At 41.4% G+C, this 19,564-nt stretch overlaps 1 protein-coding gene and 1 pseudogene across 3 annotated transcripts in view; both read left to right on the plus strand.

The window, feature by feature from the left end:
* Positions 1-19,564, plus strand: part of PAK5 (p21 (RAC1) activated kinase 5) — a 121,853-nt gene that overhangs the window by 27,066 nt on the left and 75,223 nt on the right. For 2 of the 3 annotated variants that reach the window (XM_087716864.1, XM_087716863.1), the window contains one exon: positions 3,950-4,344. The exons of the other annotated variant lie outside the window; for it this stretch is intronic. In XM_087716864.1, the coding sequence (XP_087572990.1) occupies positions 4,284-4,344 (61 nt within the window). In that variant the 5' untranslated portion in view covers positions 3,950-4,283. The remainder of the gene's footprint in view (positions 1-3,949; positions 4,345-19,564) is intronic. 3 annotated transcript variants of the gene reach the window in all.
* LOC106542678 (large ribosomal subunit protein eL27 pseudogene) lies at positions 15,889-16,306 on the plus strand (annotated as a pseudogene).

Below are 19,564 nucleotides of genomic sequence, written 5' to 3' on the forward strand. Positions count from 1 at the left end.
TCTAGAGCAAATTCAGAAGTGTGTTCTAATTGGCTCAACTTGATTCTAACTAAGTATCCTCAGCATTGCAGACTTATCTACGCTCCGTTGCTCCAGGATTGATCCCATTGTCATACAACAGTGCAGGACTGACTCGAAGTCACCCATTGAGTTCTGTGCCTGAGTATGAAGTGGAATTTGGTCAGGGCGCATCAACAGCATAATAATAGTGGACGCCTCTTGTTAACATCCATGTTACATGGATGTAAAAGGGGGCAGGGCTTCAGGTACCTGGTCATGCCACTTTAGTGTTGCTTTAGATCAGGGGTGTCAAACTTGTGACGGCACGTTATCACGTGACGTATCACAATTTTCCCCCTTCGCTAAAGTGGGGGTCGGCGTGGCCAGTGCATGACACATCTGGCCTGTGGGCTGTGAGTTTGACGCCCCTGTTTTAGATGCTTTCCCCCCAAACCTGGGTCTCCCCACTCCTAGTCCAACACTTTAACCACTATATTATTGTGCTACTGAATGTACAGTAGCTTATTGGAAAGCATCCCTGTCTAAATGAGTGAGGCCATGTTTACTTTGCCTTCCCCTCCAGCTTTCAGCCGTTGTTGTGGAATTGGCAACCTTCACCCATTTTCATTACTATGTCTTTTTTTTTAATCATGAGATAGATAGAATATCTCAAATGACTTTATGTAAGAATGAGATCACTCTTCTTTGCGGTTCAATAGATTTGACAGTAGGGGGAAGTAGGGGTAAATGAAACCAATTTAAAAGAGACAAATCCATTCATAATTTTCAAAAACAACACCCGGAATACATTTGCTTTTCATGCTACTCTTGCTTTGAATTGCTTATTCAAAAGGACATACAAATTTGGCACAGTTCTGACTCTTGCTATATTTAGTTATACTTTCTACAAGCTGTCCCTTATCACTTTTGGTACCACATCCCATAAGTTGATAACTTGGAGTCAAAAATATCAGTGCATAGCAGTTGCTTTTCCAACCAAATGCCCTCCAGATGTGTTGGGAGTTCATAAACCTGTCATTGGTATCCAGATTCACCAGGCTTAGGCTTGTGGCAAGCTGATATATAGCAATGCTTTATGATCTTTATGAATTGCAATGCAAACTATCTGCTTTGCAAGTCTTTGATTTATGTACAGATTAAAATATCATTTTTCGGAGTTCTGCAAATCAAAAAGCAGAGCAGCATGCATTTGGGCACCCATAATTTACCATGAATTACATTTTAAAGTAAATAAGTGCATTTTAATAAATAAACTTAGACTGGTGTATTCTGTGAAGAAGAAAAAAAACATGTTCTAAAATTGTGCATTTCAGTAAAGTAAAGGCAAAGATTCCCCTCGCACATATGTGCTAGTTGTTCCCAACTCTAGGGGTCGGTGCTCATTTCCGTTTCATAGCCGATGAGCCAGCGCTGTCCAAAGGCGTCTCCATGGTCATGTGGCTGGCATGACTAAATGCCCAAGGTCTACGGAACACTGTTATCTTCTCACCAAAGGTGGTCCCTATTTTTCTACTTTCTGTTTTTCGAACTGCTAGGTTGGGAGTAGATGGGACAATGAACAGGAGCGTACTCTGTTAGGCGGCGCTAGGGATTCGAACCGCTGAACTGCTGACCTTTCTGATCGACAAGCTCAGCATCTTAGCCACTGAGCCACCACGTCCCTTGTACACCGCATTTCAGTATATGTGTCAATTTTTATACAGCTTGTTTTTAAAAAGTGCAGAGCCAGGACCTAGAATGATCACATGCAAAGCCTAAAATGGACAGGAAACAGATTATTTACTTTCCTTTGTAGGGATGTTATTTAAAAGTTGTCTGGCTTTTCAGAGACATGGTATCTAATTTACCAGGATTGGCAAGAAAGTAGCAGTTCTTTGCAGTGGTTCTTTTCTTTGGGCAATTAATATTGTGTTGGGGTACCTGGGGCTGGTGGACAGCACATGGCTTTCCTTGACTCTCAATTTTAATGTATGCTAGAAAGCAACATGGCCCTTGTCTTGCATAGTGTTTAAAGAGAAGGCTGGGAATTACAGAAATAATGACTTATTTATTTGAAGTCCCATTTGTTTGGTCCTTAGTCATAGAAGCCTCCTCTCAGGGTTGGGAAACAAGCTCAAGAAGGAAGAACTTTTGTTAGAATATGGATCAGCTTGTGGGAGGCGGGATATCTGCAGCTAGTCCTCATCTTATAACCATTCGTTTAGCAATTATTCAAAGTTACAACGGTACTGGGAGAAAAAAGACATGATCGTTTTTTTACTCTTATGACTCTTGCAGCAGCCCTAACCTCATCAAAATTTGGGCATTTGGCAACTGGCATGAATTTATGACAGTTGCACTGTCCTGGGGTCTTGTGATCACCATTTGTAATCTTCCCCGCAGGCTTCCAATAAAAAAAGTGGAGTGGGAAAGTCAGATTCACTTAATGACCCCATGATTGCAATGTTTTGCTCAACGGTGGGAAAAGGGCCATAAAACTCATGTAACCACTGTCTTGGTTAGCAATGTAAATTTAGGGCTCAATGGTGATCGTAAGTCAAGGACCACCTGTATTCCCACGGGTATTTGGGAAGGTGCACATTTCTCTGGCCAGCCTTGCTTTTTTTTTTTTCAGTCCCAGAAATAACCTATTTCTGACCAACTGTGTATCATTTGAGACTAAAGCAAAGTTTGCTACCTTTGGCTGCCCGATCGGCCCTACAGAAGGAGCAGCAGGTGGCTCCCATCTGTGCAGGGAGGCATCCAGGAGCCAAAGCAGCTTTTCTGCACTGAAAAACAGGCTTCAGTTGTGTTCAGTGTGGAATGGAACAGGACCTGCTCACTCGGTGCCCTCTCGGTGCTTGCAGGCACACACAGCGTATAGCAACTTGTGCAATTTTCAGCATGTGCCTGTTGGATGTATCTGGGCAAATGCTTCCCAAGTTATTAGACAACCGTACCACAATCTTCATTTGAATTGACCCAGCATGCTTGTTTGCCTTTATACTGTATTTCATTTCCTACTTGCATTGTGAAGCCAAATATGGAAAAGTTAAATGTGTACAGGTAGTCCCCAACTTGCAACCATTCATTTAGTGACCGTTCAAAGTTACAGCAGCATTGAAAAAAGTGACTTATGACCACTTTTTCACACAACGACCTTTGCAGCATCCCTATGCTCACGTGATCAAAATTCAGGTGCTTAGCAACTGGCTCATATTTATGACGGTTGCAATATCCTGGGGTCACATGATCCCCTTTTGCGACCTTCTGACCAGCAAAATCAATGGGGAAGCCACATTCTCTTAAGCACTATGTTACTCATGTAACAACTTCAGTGATTCATTTAACAGGGGTAAGAAAGGTTGCAAAATGGGGCAAAACGCACTTAACAACTGTCTTGCTTAGCAATGGGAATTTTGGGCTCAGTTGTGATTATAAGTAGAGGACTATCTGAAAAATTATGGATCCCTGCTCTGTTGACTGGTCAGATTTTTTTCCTTTGAGTAGAATGAATTCTAAATGGCAGTAAAAATAACTTACTGAGTTAGATTCACTAACATTGAGCATCTATAGAGTAAGCCTTTAGATGCTGGCTTAAAAATAAATCTGTTTCTGAGATGAAATGTCTATAGATTTATAGCAGTGGAATAAAAACAATGCACCGAGCATCACAGCTCAGCTTCCTCGAAGGACACATTTTTCAGTAGCAGCTGAGCAAATGTGTATCATTGTTCTGTGCTTATCTCATCTTGAGCCAGTAACAAAATGAGGGAAAGAAAGTATGTATTGTTCATTGTGAATCGTAACTGGTGCCAAGATGAGGTCTCTAACTCCTTAAAAGCTAGAGGCGAAAAGAAAACTGTAAATCAGGACCAGATGTGCTTCTGTATTGGGCTGAGTTGTCTCAGGCTTCTGGGAACCTTTGTTGTTGTTGTTGTTTTAATAGAAATCCATCAACCAGAGACAAGTATAAAAGTGTGACTTGGGAATGGAGACAATCACATCCTACACCCAACTTCCATCAGCTTCTGCATTCAAGACTACAGATGTTCTACATGTCCCAGTTTCTGACACCAAATACTAAAATGGTTGAATACCGTGGCAGTGAATTGACGTGATGAACAGCCCTGGTCATCTGTGGCAGAGTCCTTTAAAACATACACACACACACACGTTCGATTTCTAATCTAACAGGAGTCAGAAATCTTTGGTGATCTGCTGCAAATTGCTTAAAAATTTACCAATAGAGCTTGATCTACCTCTTGGCTATCTAATTCTAGATGTTCAGAAACAACTGCCATCCATCATGTTCTGGGATTAGAACCTGTTGCTCTTCAGGAGGTAAGTGAACAAATATCTTACTTGCCACTCAGATGTAGCTGGCCTTACTTACGGTATTCTTATCATAGATCTGCCCATTTCTGTGTTTTTTTTGAAGATTGTTGTTTCCTTTCCTCACTAGGATATAGAAGGCTTTCCTAATATTGAACTGTATCTTGATACTGATATCTTCACAGATATGAAGACTTTCCCCCTGTTTCTTTGCCTACTTTTAAAATATTTATAGTGTAAGGCTTAAGCTAATTGGCAGAGGCCTAATGATACCCCAGCACTTTCCAGAAATAGCTATTAATTAAATATTGTTATGGGATCATTAAGGTTAATATTGTTAGTTTGCTTAATGTGACAATTTTGTTCACACAAATGCAGTATGTAAAATGCAGGCAATTTAAATTTTTTAATTTAGATTTAGGTTGTTTTTTTTTAAAGCAAGAGACAGCAGTATTAGAAAGTGGAGGCGCAGTTTAGTAGCTAATCTAGCTTTGCAAAATGCTCAGTTGTAGAGAAGCTGATGTAGCATTTTATTCTATTTTATTGCTGTATATACGTGTGTTTGGCAAATATAAATGTACCATGTTTTCTCCAGTCATAGTTGTTTTGCCTTTATTCAGTTGTACCTGATTTCTGCATTAGCAAGGTTTGGTATGGTATTATGAAAATGAACTTTTTTTTTGTATACACCTTTTTTGTATGCACCTGCTTATGATGATCAGATTCTTATCTGCATCTTTTCCTCATTTATATTTTATTTTCATGGAATTTTAAGCCAGGATTTTCATTGCAAAATTCAGAGAAAAGATACAATATAAAAGACAGTTGGCAACCCTAAAGCCACAAAGGTGGCCTCAGCCAGGTATTCTGAGTTATATATTCTCTAAGGAGAGAACAGAATTGGAAACAATTGCGAACAGAATAAAAATCTTGCTACTATTATGGAGGAGTTTTGCTACATAGATAAATCAGTCCATGTTGCAAATCCAGTTGCCGTCCTCAGTGTTCACTGAAGTTAAGAGGCAGATTCATAGTACGTTTAAGAGCCATTGAAATCTGAGAAAAGTAGTCTATGACCAATTTAAGGTCTATTCATTTCAGTGTACTCATTTATGCTGGACCCAGGCCAACATTTGTTTTAGCACAACAGCTGATCCAGTCTGCCATGAACTCAAGACAGACAGTTATCCTATATCAGATGCCGAATATGGGGGTTCCCCCATTAAATGGGAAACAGCCATATCTGACGAGTAATAAGTCAAGTCTCCTTCAAAACAAAATTTATTCCTGTTGACTTCATAGAGAGGGTGTGTGTGTGTGTGTGTGTGTGTGTGTGTGTGTATGTGTGTGTGTGTGTATGTATGTATGTATGTATGTATGTATGTATGTATGTATGTATGTATGTATGTATGTACAGCCAAGCTCCCACCCAATCAGTTCAAACCACAACTGGCAGTTAAAAGGAAGAAACAGCCGAGATCGGCTGTTTCTTCCTTTTAACTGCCAGTTGTGGTTTGAACTGATTGGGTGGGAGCTTGGCTGTGTTCTGATTGGGTGGAGGTGCATTCTGATTGGGTGGGGGTTTGTGTTTCATGTGAGGATTGGAGGGGTTTAAAGTGGCTAATGATGTAGTTGCGGTCTGGCTTCTGGTCCTTGGTCGTGTCTCATCATCAGTGTTTAGTCTGCTTTCTGCAAGGATGTTTCGTTGTGGCATCCTGTGTTGCTCTTGTGAGTGTGGGTCTGTTGTCATTCCTCATGTTAGGGATTCGTTTGTCAATAAGGGCGGGTTTCCAAATGGCTGGTAGGCGGGAGGTATCATCTCGTTTGTTCATGCTGTGTGGGCGTTTTTCTATCTCGATGGCTTCTCTGATTATTCTGTTGTTAAAATGTTCAGCTTTGGCAATAGTTCTGGTCTTTTTAAACACAGCCAAGCTCCCACCCAATCAGCTCAAACCCCCACTGGCTGTTAAAAGAAAGAGCAGATTTTGTATGGTATAACAACCAACCACTGCCTAACCAACACATACTACATCCATAATGGACAAAGATACAAACAAATAGAAGGAGCACCCATGGGATCACCTTTCTCACCCGTCATCGCAAACTCATACATGGAACATTTTGAAACTAACGCCTTAGATAAATCTGAACCCAAACCCAAACTCTGGCTTAGATATGTTGATGACACTTCCGTGATTTGGCCACACGGGAAAGAAAAACTGGATTACTTCCTCACACATCTCAACAGCTTACAACCCAAAATACAATTCACTATGGAAATAGAAGCAAACAAACAACTTCCCTTTCTAGACCTCCTAATCTACAAAAAACCCAATGGCTCCCTAGCACACACAATCTACCAGAAAAAAACACCCACCCACCGCTATTTAAACGCACAATCCCATCACCACCCTGCACAGATCAACTCTGTAGACAAGACCCTCATCTCCAGAACCAAACGCCTAGCTGACAAAGACCACCTGAAAACTGAATTACACACTCTCACAAACGTATTAATTTCCAACGGATTCCAAAGAAAAACAATTATCAACCTAATCCAAAGGGAGACTCCCCCAAAAAACTGAGACACAGAACAGGACAATGGCATCGCCCTCCTCCCTTACATCAAAGGCACCACAGATAAAATCAGCAAAATTCTCCACAAGCATAATATCAGGCAGCCTTCAGCACTGACCAAAAAAAGCCATCATCTTAAGAAACCCCAAAGGCAAAATCCAGCTAGAAAACCAAGGAGTCTACGAAATACCATGCAAAATCTGTCCTGCCACATACATAGGACAAACGAACATACATACATACATACATACATACACACACACACACATACATGTTTTTGTGGATTTCGTGTGTGTGTGTATATACACATACATACATACATACATACATACATACATACATACACATACACATATACATACACATACACATACACATACACATACATACACACCCCTGGAGTTTCTAGGTGGTCTCCATCAGAGTATCTACCAATCCCAACTATATTTTTGCAACCCCAGATAAGGGATTCAGATGCTTCCCTTTGCTGAAACAGGACCTACGGTATAGCACGTAACCCCAGGGCTATTCAAGCTAAAATTCATTTGGCCAGTTTTGTCTAGTGCAGTGATGGCTAACCTTTTCAGCGCTGTGTGCCGAAAACATGCGCACATGCATGCACACCCACAATGCAATGCATGTGCAACACCATGCGACCCACCCCTATGCATGTGTGTATCACCACCACCATGTGCGCCCATGCATGTGACTCCCTGCGCTCCCCACCATCTGCGCATGCACACATGACCACCCCGCATTCAGGTGCGCCCCTGTCCCCGCGCATGCACAGCAGAAACCTGAAAAACAGCTGGCCGGTGGGAGACGCACGCACATGCACGGTGGAGAGGGCCCTGTGTGCCACCTGTGGCACACATGCCATAGCTTCGCCATCATGGATCTAGTGGTTATGGTACTAGGCTAGAAATCAGGGGATTGAGAGTTCTAGTCCCTTTGTAGCCATGAAAACTGGCTGGGTGACTTTGGACCAGTCACACACTCTCAGACTAAGCCAACAACCAGGGTTCTTCTTGTGGAGAATATAGAGGAGGAAGGAGTACAGGTAGTCCTCAACTTACGATCACAGTTGAGCCCAAAAGTGAGACAGTTGTTTAAGTGAATTTTGCCCCTTTTTATGACCTTTTTTGCCACAGTTGTTAAGTGAATCACTGAAGTTAGTTATGAGGTTGTAAAGTTAATCTGGCTTCCCATCGATTTTGCTTGTCAGAAGATCAGAAAAGTGGATGCCATGACTCTGGCACATGTAAGGTGACCAGATTTTCAGATTGGTAAAGAGGGACACCTTTGACCGGGGTGGGGTGGGGACACTTGATTAGAAATTTTATATGGAGCAACAAAATTTTTCATACAACGCAAAAATAGTATTGTAATTTTTTTTTATTTCAACATAACTACAATTTACAAATATAAATTGTAACTGTTGCCAAACATCAAAATTTTGATCACGTGACCATGAGGATGCTGCAATGGTCGCTAAGTGTGAAAAAGGTCACTAAGTGTAAAAAATGGTCATCAGTCACTTTTTTCAATGCCATTGTAACTTTGGTCACTATACCAGCTTTCTTGCCACAGTTCTTAAGTGAATAACTGCAGCTGATAAGTTAGTAACATAAGTGAATCTAGTTTCCCCATTTGACTTTGTCAAAAGGTGATTATATGACCCCAGGATACTGAAACCATCATAAATATGAATCTGTTGCCAAACATCAAAATTTTGATCACGTGATCATGAGGATGCTGCAACGGTCGCTAAGTGTGAAAATGGTCGCTAAGTGTGAAAAATGGTCATCAGTCACTTTTTTCAATGTCATTGTAACTTTAGTCACTATACTACCTTTCTTGCCACAGTTCTTAAGTGAATAACTGCAGCTGGTATTTTGTATTTTGGATATAATCTTTTTTTAAATAGTCTAAGACAATTTTAAAAAAAGAATCCACACAGAATAAATTGAAGTAAAACATTTCAAAGTATTGTGCATAGAATTTTTAAAAATGGTTTCACTTCAATTTATTTTGGATAGAATATTTTTTTAAATACTCTAAGACAATTTAAAAAAAAGAATCCACATAGAATAACACTATTTTAAAAAATCCTATGCACAATAAATAAAATATTATTTTAAAATACATTTTTAAAAAAACCCAGCTCACTTACCAGCAGGCACAAGTGAGCATTCCAAGTCAATCCAGAATGATGTAGATGTTAATACAAAGAACTGAGCAAATTTAAATGGTGAAATTAGTCAGGGAAATATTTTTCAAAGAAACTTTGCCACCATTTTTTCTATATGAGCAGACTTCCAACCTCCGTGCCCCTCCCCTCCGGAAAATCCAGGAAGTAACACTCGCGGCTTCTCTAGCCAAGTATTTCCTGGAGCTCTATGGTACTTTGTCATTTTTTCTTATAAAATGAGGTAAAAGCGGCGCGGGGGGTCCGTTTTCTTGCTTTAATGTTTTAATTATATCTTGAAAGTATTGAGACACAGAGAGAGAGCGGTTAGACAGGGTGTCTTTTCTCTTGGTCCGGTTAGGATTTCTTAAGCAAATCCACTGGGCTTTCAACATGAAGCCAGAAAATCGGGACTTTTTTAAAACGCCCCGGGACATGGGACAAATTGTTATAAAGCATGATTGTCCCGCTGAAATCGGGACGCCTGATCACCTTAGGCACACGGCAACCCTCATAAATATGAGTCAGTTGCCAAGCCTCTGAATTTTGATCAAGTGACCATGGGGATGCTGCAGTGGTTGTAAGTGTGAAAAATGATCGTAAGTCACCTTTTCAATGTCATTGTATCTTTGAGCAGTCACTAAATGAATTGTTGTAAGTTGAGGACTATATTAGATATGCCTGCTGTCTTGAGCTAATTTATTTATAAAAATAATAAAGGCAGGGTGAAAAAAAAACCCTGAACCCTTTTCACCAAATGATAACTGGCTTCTGTTTTGCTTGTCCATTCCCAAGTTAAGCTCATCTTACAAATTTAGTCCAAACTTTTTATTGCATTTTTTTTAAAGACCTGTTGAAACCTAAGAGCATCTCCAGCCATTGTAGCTGGATTTACGTGTCATGCAAAATCACCGTGCTATTTTGGCTTCAAATGAAGGACTGTAAACTGCAGTTTATGACTTTAGCTGTGTGTGCAAGCAAGTCATTGTGGCTTGTTCAATAAACCACAGTTTATTACTAAATTAAATTGTTTTATTATAAAAGGTTTTCTGAAAATCCAGTGAAATTAATTTTTTCTATCATGTTGCTAGGAAAAAAAGGACCTTTTTCTCATTTACTTGTGAGTCTGAGTTTTTCAGCAATGCAGTTTACTTCTGGTTTGGTAGAGTAACTGTTATATTGATCAGACATTCAAGTTTGTTAGAACTAGACTTCCCAAAGTTTCACATCATTTTGGTTCAAAATTTTTGAAAGTTTAATCCCAATCTTTTAAATGAGCATCAAATAGGGAAAGGTTGCTATAATATAATGCACGCTGCACATGGACAAGTGAGAGAGTTTTTTGCATTTGTGCTTCAGAACTTCATAGATTCTTTGGGCATCAGAGTCATTACAGGTAGTCCTTGATTTATGACCATAATGGAGTCTGCCCATCACGGTTGTAAGTTGTGACAGTTGTAAATTGGGTCACTCGTGTGACCGAACTGATTTTATAACTTCCTTTGAAGCAGTAGTTACCTCTATTATCATAAATTAACCACTCTGCTTGTTAATCGAATGCCGCAGTCATGAAGCAAATCCGTGGGCCAGTTTTGCTAAAAAACGATAGTAAATGCTTGGAACTTTGTAACTGAGTCATAGGTACCCCCAGGGAGATCTGTCATAACTTCAAACTTAAGCGACTGGTTGTAAGTCAAGGATTAACTGTAGAGATTTGTACCATTTTTGTTCCCTGTGCTGAATTACACAATTCATTGAAAAGCATCAAAATAATAAATGGGTGAGTGAAACATCTTGTTCCGATAAAACACAATTGACAAGACCAACCTGAAGTGATCTTGTCAGAGCCACCTTTCTCTAGTTCAGTGAAAGATGGACAGCTATATATTTGGAAATTAACAGGAAAACGCACACCTGGGACCTTTTACAGCCCAGTGATTTTAGTGCAGGGGTCCTCAAATATGGCCCGGGGGCTGGATATGGTCCGCCAAAGCCATTAATCTGGCCCACAAGGACCACAAGGCTGCTCCATCCACATTGCTCCACCTATCCATCAGCCCCCACCCACTTTCTGGAGGCCGAGGAGGCCAAAAATGGGATGCATGGAGGCCTCAGGAGGCCAAAAACAGGCCCATTTTTAGCCTTTCCAGGAGAGAGAGAGAGAGAGAGGGAGGGAGGGAGGGAGGGAGGGAGGGAGAGAGAGAGAAAGAGGGAGGGAGGGAGAGAGGGAGAGAGAGGGAGAGAGAGAGGGAGAGAGAGAGAGAGAGAGAGAGAGAGAGAGAGAGAGAGAGAGAGAGAGAGAGAGAGATGCCCCCCTCACCAAGGTGGCCACATCACTTCACTAACCTGCTTTCCACCCCCAGGAGGATAACAAATTAAAGTTCGATTTGTGTGTATTGTTTAATGGACTGCTAAATTGGCCATGCCCACCAAATCACATGACAACCTAGCCACACCCACCTAGGCAGTCTGGTCCCCCCACCAGTCTGAGCGACCATGAATTGGCCCCCTGTTTAAAAAGTTTGAGGACCCCTGTTTTAGTGGAACGATGTGACATTTCATGGCTGCTTCTCTTTGATACGTAGTCAGCAGTAACGTGCAGGCAGGGGAGGCAGGGCCTCACCACTGTCATCATGAAAAGAAAAAAAAATTAAAAGGCTGAGGTAGTTGCTGCCCGAGTCACAGTGGATGACTCTGCTTAGTGCTTAACTGTTTAAAAAAGCCTCTTAAAAAGTGCCCTCTGCAGGAGGAGGCGAGAGAACCACGTGCCTCATTTAGTCTATCTTTATGATCACTTGAGCAGAGTTAAGCAAGGGTTAAAAGGTGAAAAATTCCTTATGTAGATGAGGCACGTGGTTCTCTCGCCTCCTCCTGTAAAGGGCACTTTTTTTAGATCCTTTTTTTTAAACAGTTAAGCAGAGTCATCCATTGGAGGCTCTGGCAGCAGCTAATCCAGCCTTACTTCAGCAGCTCTTGCCTTTTTCTTTTTACATTTTTTACATTTTCATCATGGCAGACAAGAGGAGAGTTGAAATCCTCTGTGAAACAGCTGGAAAAGGTATGTGGGTCGGAGGGAGGGGGGAGGAATTCAAAATTATTGTAATTTGTAAGTAATTGTAATTTGTATTATTATAAGTAATTTTTGTGTGTGTGTGTTTTACCCGCCTCTGCTGGCACGCGGGCTGGCACTTTATTTTTTAAAGCCATGCCGCCGCGCCGGGACTTTAAAGCCACGCCACCGTGTCCACCATAGAGCGGGACGTGTCCCGCTCTATGGCGGAAAGCCACAGCAGGGCTTTGTTGCGGCTTTCCGAAAGCCCCGCTGAAGCCCCGACGCTGGCAGACATAGGGCAGCAGACATAGGTCGGCTTTTGCCCGCTTGCCTCACCGGCCATAAACCTCACTGCACTTCACTGACAGTCAGAGTGAATTTTCAAGACTTTTAGAGCTTATGTGCAATATAAATTGATTTTACCATTTTGAGTCAACAGTATTATTATCTTTTTCAATTATAGGAAGGTTCAGTTAATAGAAATACATTTTATTAATGCAGAAATAAATTTAATTTTGTTCCTTTTGGCTAGTGCAAACATATATTCATGTTCTCATCCATCCACTCTCTGAAACATAAATCTCTCTCCCCTGACTATTAATAGTCCCTTCTATAACTTTATGCAAACGAGGGGAAGGGGTGAGCCCACCATGGTTTTCAGGACTTGGTAACTATTCTATCCTGCTTGGAAATCAGTTTCATTAATTCTAGATGCTGCATTAAATAAAACAATATGTTATTGTTCTGTGAATAGTATGATTCCCTGGATGTAGGTCCTTTCTTCTGCATAAGTCTCTATGGGCACTAAAAGCAATTTGATGGTTTAATGGGCTCTGGACAAGCATGGAAGTGGGCACATAAGTAGTGATTGTAGGACAGGAAGTTCTCCAGCTGGACAGATATGGGGGATGTGAGGTCTGAAGAGTCTCACATTAACCCTGTCTGACAAACCAACTCCGGGGATCCTTTTTTGGATCAGAACCCCCACTGGAGGCAGGGGCGAAGAAGGACAGTGTCTCATCAGACCCAGAGGGAATCAACAGTCCCACGCAGGTCAGGGATTTGCCTATGAATCAGAGCCAGGGTGGCAGCCTTCAACATGGCTGAAAAGATGCTGACTTTTTGTCAAAGTGAATGGAACAGGAGGGGAGTGGAAGAGATAAAAGACCTGGTAAGAAAATTTATCTAACCCACAACTATAAATTAAACCTGGAAAAGGCAAAGAAATCTTGAGAACATAAATAATATTGATGGTCAGATCGGGACTTTCTTTCCCCATCCCAAAAAAAAGGAAGAAAGGAAGGTGGAGGGTTGTAACACTAGTCCCCCCCCCCCAAGTTTCTTTGTTTGAAACGCTTTCGGGCAGAAGAATAGAAAGCAGAGAAGTGACAAATGTACTCAATCATAAACTTTAAGTTTGGTTGTGAATTTGAAATGGAAACCAATATCCCGAAAAGTTTACTTTTACTTTGTTTGAATTCCTTCCAGTTAATGTAATCAAGAAAACAAGGCTTTTTACTGATAATGGATAACTTAACCTTGACTGTGCGGGAAGTTTTAATTAACCAACTGCCATAAATCAGAATTTGGAAAAGCAGGAGGAAAAGAAAAACTTTTGGCTGATTGCAAGCTTCTTACAAGTGATTTATTTTGAGCAGTTATTAAAGGAGAATAAATATCAGACTCAGACAGAGGGAAGAAAGGAAGAAGGGAGGGGGAGGAGAGAGAGAGAGAGAAGAAAGTGAGGGATAAGGACAAATATGGTGTATGGAGAACAGAATAGCTAACAATTGTGTTTTGGGAGTTGATGGTAAGATGAATCAATGTAAAGATTTAATAATACAAAAATGATGCGGGCTATGTAATAGTATACAAGTAATTATATGTTATGAAAATGAAAAAATATTTTTTTTTTACAAAAAAAAAATAGTGGTTGTAGGTGTAATCCAAAGAATGCTTTTACAGTGGCACCTGCTGTAGTGGCTCATTGCTGGTGTGTGAGCTAAACATACGTCCAATGCTCTGATGTATCTCCCTCCACTTCTCCCAATGTTGCCCAAATAACATTAAAGCTTTGAAATACCTTCCATTAAATAAGTTTGCAAAGTCTATGAAATGTCTCTATTTTCATAGAATACAATTTAACCTGGGTATCCCTAACATACTATAGATGTGGTTATAAAGCTACTGAAGAATTTTGTTTGTTACAGAATTCTTAAAGCATTGTTTAATATGCTGCAAATGCCTGTAATACTGTATGGCCTTATGGATTTTACTTGAATATGGAACATGCTGTACAAGTACTCCAATGATTAAATTGGGGGCTTGGCCACCATAAGCAGGTTCTATTCATGAGACTGGATGTGTTCTCATACTGTCCAAAATCTGCCATGCTTAAGAAAAACTAGATATCAAGACTTTTTTTAAAATTAAATTTTAAAGAAGAATGACTCTGCTGGATTACCATATTTTTCAGAGTACAACACGCAATGGAGTATAAGACACACCAAGATTTTGCAGGCAAATTTTTTTAAAAAGGTTTTGCACTCTGCAGACCTCCCCAAAACAGCCTGTTTTTCATGAAAACGGGCCCGTTTTTTGAAAGAAAGGTGGCATGAATAACCTTCAGGAGGCCTATAGAATTTTCCTGGGGGCTCGGGGGGGGGAAACGAGCAAGAAACAGGCCGTTTTCTTGCTCATTTTTGCCCTCTCCAGCCCCCATGAACACACTGGAAGCCTCCTAAAGGCTCTGCAGGGCATTTTTGCAAAGGGGGGGGGTTTCGGGAGGCCAAAAATGCTGTATTCAGTGTATAAGACGCACCCAGATTTTCACCCTCTTTTTTGTGGGAAAAAGGTGTGTCTTACACTCCAAAAAAATATGGTAGGTCATGTGCCTCTACAATCTTCCTTCTTGGAAACGGGCTGTGGGAACTCCATATAGGTAAGTACTCCATGTACTTTGTACTCTCCCCCCTCAAGTGCCCCTTTGACTTTTAGTATGAGAGTGTGTGTTTGTGTGAAATCTCTCCTTCATATCTCTTAGCCATTTATATCCTTATTCCCCCCAGATTTATTCAACCACCTATTTAAGACCTTCTCCCGGGCATGCTAGTTTTGCTCACAGAGGCATTATTTGCTAGTCTGGTCTAGTTTGTATTGGTGTGCTTTGGAACTACTATATGTGTTGGGAAAAGTATTCAGTGAAAGTCAGCTTGCATTCTGAAGTAAACTGTAGACTTCTTTGAGCTGAGTTCTGCTCCTGGGCAAAAATACATCTCTGTAGTTTTCTTGACGGCAATATGGAAATAGTCTGCACTGCCTTCTTCAAGCATTTTTTTTCAGCTTCTCAGTCTAGCCCACAGACCTAGAATTTCTTCATGGTCTCCCTTCCAAATACAACTGGGTACAATCCTGCTTAATTTTCAGGATCGGTCAAGGTCAGCTAGGTGGTCTGAAGATGCAATGACTGGAAAAGCCAAGGTGGAGCTATTTCAAATGGCATAACATGATTTGACACACAAGCATGAGACTTGGCCTACTTCTCCTGATGTAGGTTTGCATGCTATGTTCTTTAAATCAGAAGTAGGAGCTCTATATTTACTATGGCAACATATTTACATAGTTGTTAGACAACATCAGCATGTTCCTCTCTTTGTTTAGTAACCTGCATAAATGATACTGCTTTAACTTTGAACACAAAGCTATCAGGGGGTAAGAAGAATGTCATACCTTTGAAATGGGCAAGTTTATGAAACCTGGGAAGGTAATTCTTGTTTTGGCTGGACGCTATTCTGGACACAAAGCTGTTATTGTTAAGAACATTGATGATGGCACTTCGATCATTACCCCTCACAAAGTAACAGCCAGTATGGGCAAGAAGAAGATTGTAGAAGGTCCAAAACCAAGTCCTTTGTTAAAGTTTACAATTACAACCACTTGATGCCAACCAGGTACTCTGTTGATATTCCCCTGGACAAAACCATTGTCAACCAGGATGTATTTGGAGATCCTGCCCTGAAATGTAAGGCGTGCAAGAGTCTAAAGTGAAATTTGAAGAAAGATACAAGACAGACAAGAACAAGTGATTTTTTCCAGAAGCTCAGATTCTGATTTGTTTTCAACTGAACCAATAAATGTTTTTGAAAACCCTTTAAAAAAAAGAGGAGTGTCAAGAAGGCAGCCCACACAAAATGTGAGAATCCTTAAAGCATGGCTATCGCGTTCAAATTCTCACCAAGTTAGAAATCTAGTACATCCGTCCTCCTCTCCAGGAAGAGATCATTTGCAGAATCTGCTTATTTATGTCAAGTCTGAAGCGGTAGTAGTATTTTGGCCTTGGTCGCAGAACTGGCAGCAACCCTGGCTGGCCACGCCCCCGAATTGGTTCCTCTGGTTGCCGGCATGTTTTTTTAGTAATTTTTTCATGTTCTGTGCATGCGCAGAACAATTTACGGTCAACTGCACACGTGCGCACGCACAGCGAATCAGCAGCAAGGTCGGCAGCAATCCACCCCTGATCTGGATGGGTCCAAGTTAAGAAAAGCTGAAATAGAATGTACAAAGCAAGTGATGTACTCAGAAAGACAATAGTGTTTACTTTGCTAATTCCCGGACAGCGTTTTGCCTCGCTGTACAAACCCACATTGTCTTTGCTTTTTTAAAAAAAGTTAAATTTATTTTGTTGTGAGTCTCTATTAGATGTTTCTCATGGGACAACCATCTGGGTCATCCCGTTGTGCTGTGGTGTGACCAGTGAAGGCATTTTCAACAATTAACAAGGTATTGTGTGTTTTAGCAGAAATCCTGACAATGAGAAAGCGCTGGGCTTGGAATTGTTTCAGTGTTTGCTTTTGGCTGTAACACTGGGGAGCGGGTGGTGGGGGAGACAACCGATTTTTAGGCTTTGAACATACCAGCAGATTAGCAAGGGAGCACAAAATCTGCTGTAACCCTGTGCACGCAGACAGTGATAGACATGAGTGTGTGGGATCATACTAAACTTGTATGAATTGAGATGGCTTTTGTTTGCATAACTGGACACAAACGTGATTCACACCCTTCTCTTCTCAGGATAGGGATAAATGGTCTGTATGTAGACTTATGAATTGAGAGTCATAAAAAGATAAGGTTTGGAAAGGAGCTTCAAAGTCACCCAGTGTCCTCCAGATCTACAAAGGTATGGCAAAAAATCTCCCTTGAATTGAGCTTGATTCCTATTGACTTGATAGATATTCCTATGGTTGTTTCTTTGACACATGGCTATTGCTTTTTCAGTTTGAGGCTTCTCCCCCCCACCTCACCCCAGTCTTACCTCCATGTTTAGGATTTTATTGAGATGTTCCATCCATACCAGAGGTATTCAGCAGGTTCTGACCAGTTCTGGAGAACTGGTAGTGGAAATTTTGAGTACTTTGGAGAACCAGTAAATACCTCTGACTGCCCCTGCCTCCATCTATTCTCTGCCTCCCGAGTCCCAGCTGATCAGGAGGGAATGGGGATTTTGCAGTATCCTTCCCCTGCCATGCCCACCAAGCCACGCCCACAGAACCGGTAGTAAAAAAAATTGAATCCCACCACTGATCCATATAGTCATTAGGTCCAGTGTTGCTCACCTTCCACAAGAGGAGGCAAGCAACAAGGTATTGTTGTTTGCTGAGGCAGAACCTACATTGGAGGATGCATATTAGAAGATTAGTAAACAGGATCTCTCTAGCCCTTTGTGCGTGCCTTTGAGACAGTCTTCTTATGGTTTCATCATCCAGGGACTTTCTGCCTCCTGTACTTTCTCCTCCCAGCCCATTTCTCGCCCACAGTTTGTTTATTAAACAAGGCTACAGTAACATGTTTCCCATCTATCAGGTCCCTCAATGCAGCATTTCTGGAAAGCTTACAGCGGCAAGAAATCTTGTATGACAAACAGAGCAGAAGAACTATCTGTGCTCAAGTTGTAATGGAAAATTGATGTGTCGATTTAATACCCAAAGAGGGGGAGTGGGGGAGTCTTGAAGGCTATGATTGGAAAGCTTCAGGAGCAAAAAGTCTGGACAATCAATACCCTCCCTTCAAAAAAAAAATTTCTATAATAAGAGCGTGTTTGCCAACTCTGAAGATGTTTGACCAATAACAGCCACAGATGTAGAGAGGCACCTGGTATCTAAATCATACTGTACAAGCTAGCAGAGTGTAGGCTGATGTAGTTTAGAAAGAGTCAACCAAAAATGCCAACAAGCCAACAAAACCAGTGATTAAGGTAGAATGAGGGAAAGTGCAAAAGAATTGTTGTTGGTATCAGAACCTCAAATTATGGCGAGGTGCCTAGTGTTTTGGCAGGAGAAATCCAAGCTAGCCGTCTAGTGCTTCAAGCCATCTATCTAGCAGGAAGGATTTCCCAAGAAAACAACCTCAAACTTTGGTTGTTACAGAGCTGCTATGCTCTAAGGATTTCCCGATTGCCACTCTCTTCTTGTCCTTCTTACTGAGGAGGTTTTGGTTTAAATTTGGACTAAATTCTGTCCTTGGAATCTGATTCATTTCTAAATTACTTACTTTTTGCAAAATGTTTTGCTGTCTATGTGAATAGCATAGATGAGTGTTCCTTTTCCAGAAGGGAAACCATCTGGAGAGGTGGTGGCATTTCTCAGCAATTGGATCCATAATCCCCCTTTTCCCATTGCATTTCAAATGGTAGGCTAACTTTAAGAACTCAGAGCAGGTGATGTGCTTCTGCACAGGTACCCTACTGCTATCCTCCAGAATCTACCTTTTGCCATGATTTCTAGGTATAGCATAGTTTAGATCAATGGTGTTAAACTCAAGACCTGGGGGCCAGATCCAGGGGGGGGATGCTTAGATCTGGCCCTTGGGGCTGGAAACAGCAGTTCAGCCTGCAGTGCCTCTGCAAGCAAAAATGGGGCTTGGGAGGGTCACATGCAGCCCTCCCGAGCTCTGTTTTTGCTGGCAAAGGGTTGCAGGAGGCCATCGCAACCGAAAACATAGCTCAGGAGCCTGTTTTCGCTGGCAGAACACTCTGGCCACCAGAGGTGCCCCCAACATGAGTGACATCGAGCTGGTTATGCCCACCCTGGCCAAGCCCACCCTGGCTTTCCGAGGTCAAACATAACCCTGATGTGGCCCTCAATGAAATCAAGTTTGACCCCTCTGGTTTAGATAGAGACAGTCTTTCTTTATTTGTCTAAAACTGCTGGTGTAACTATACCATTTGAGTGATGGAAACTGCTCACTATTTCCATCAGTACCACTGTCTTTTAGCAGAAACATTTTTTGGTATAGTGCTTGCTTCTACCCCCTCCCCCCAAAAAGAGGAATGTTATGAAGAAGTCAAGGGTCATGGTGGTTCAGTGGCTAAGACTCTGAGCTTGTCAATCAAAAAGGTTGGCAGTTCAGCGGTTCGA

Source organism: Thamnophis sirtalis, unplaced genomic scaffold (assembly GCF_051295495.1).
Source record: "Thamnophis sirtalis isolate CommonGarterSnake01/CBP01778 unplaced genomic scaffold, rThaSir2_p1.2 scaffold_5, whole genome shotgun sequence".
In the NCBI taxonomy this organism is placed as follows: domain Eukaryota; kingdom Metazoa; phylum Chordata; class Lepidosauria; order Squamata; family Natricidae; genus Thamnophis; species Thamnophis sirtalis.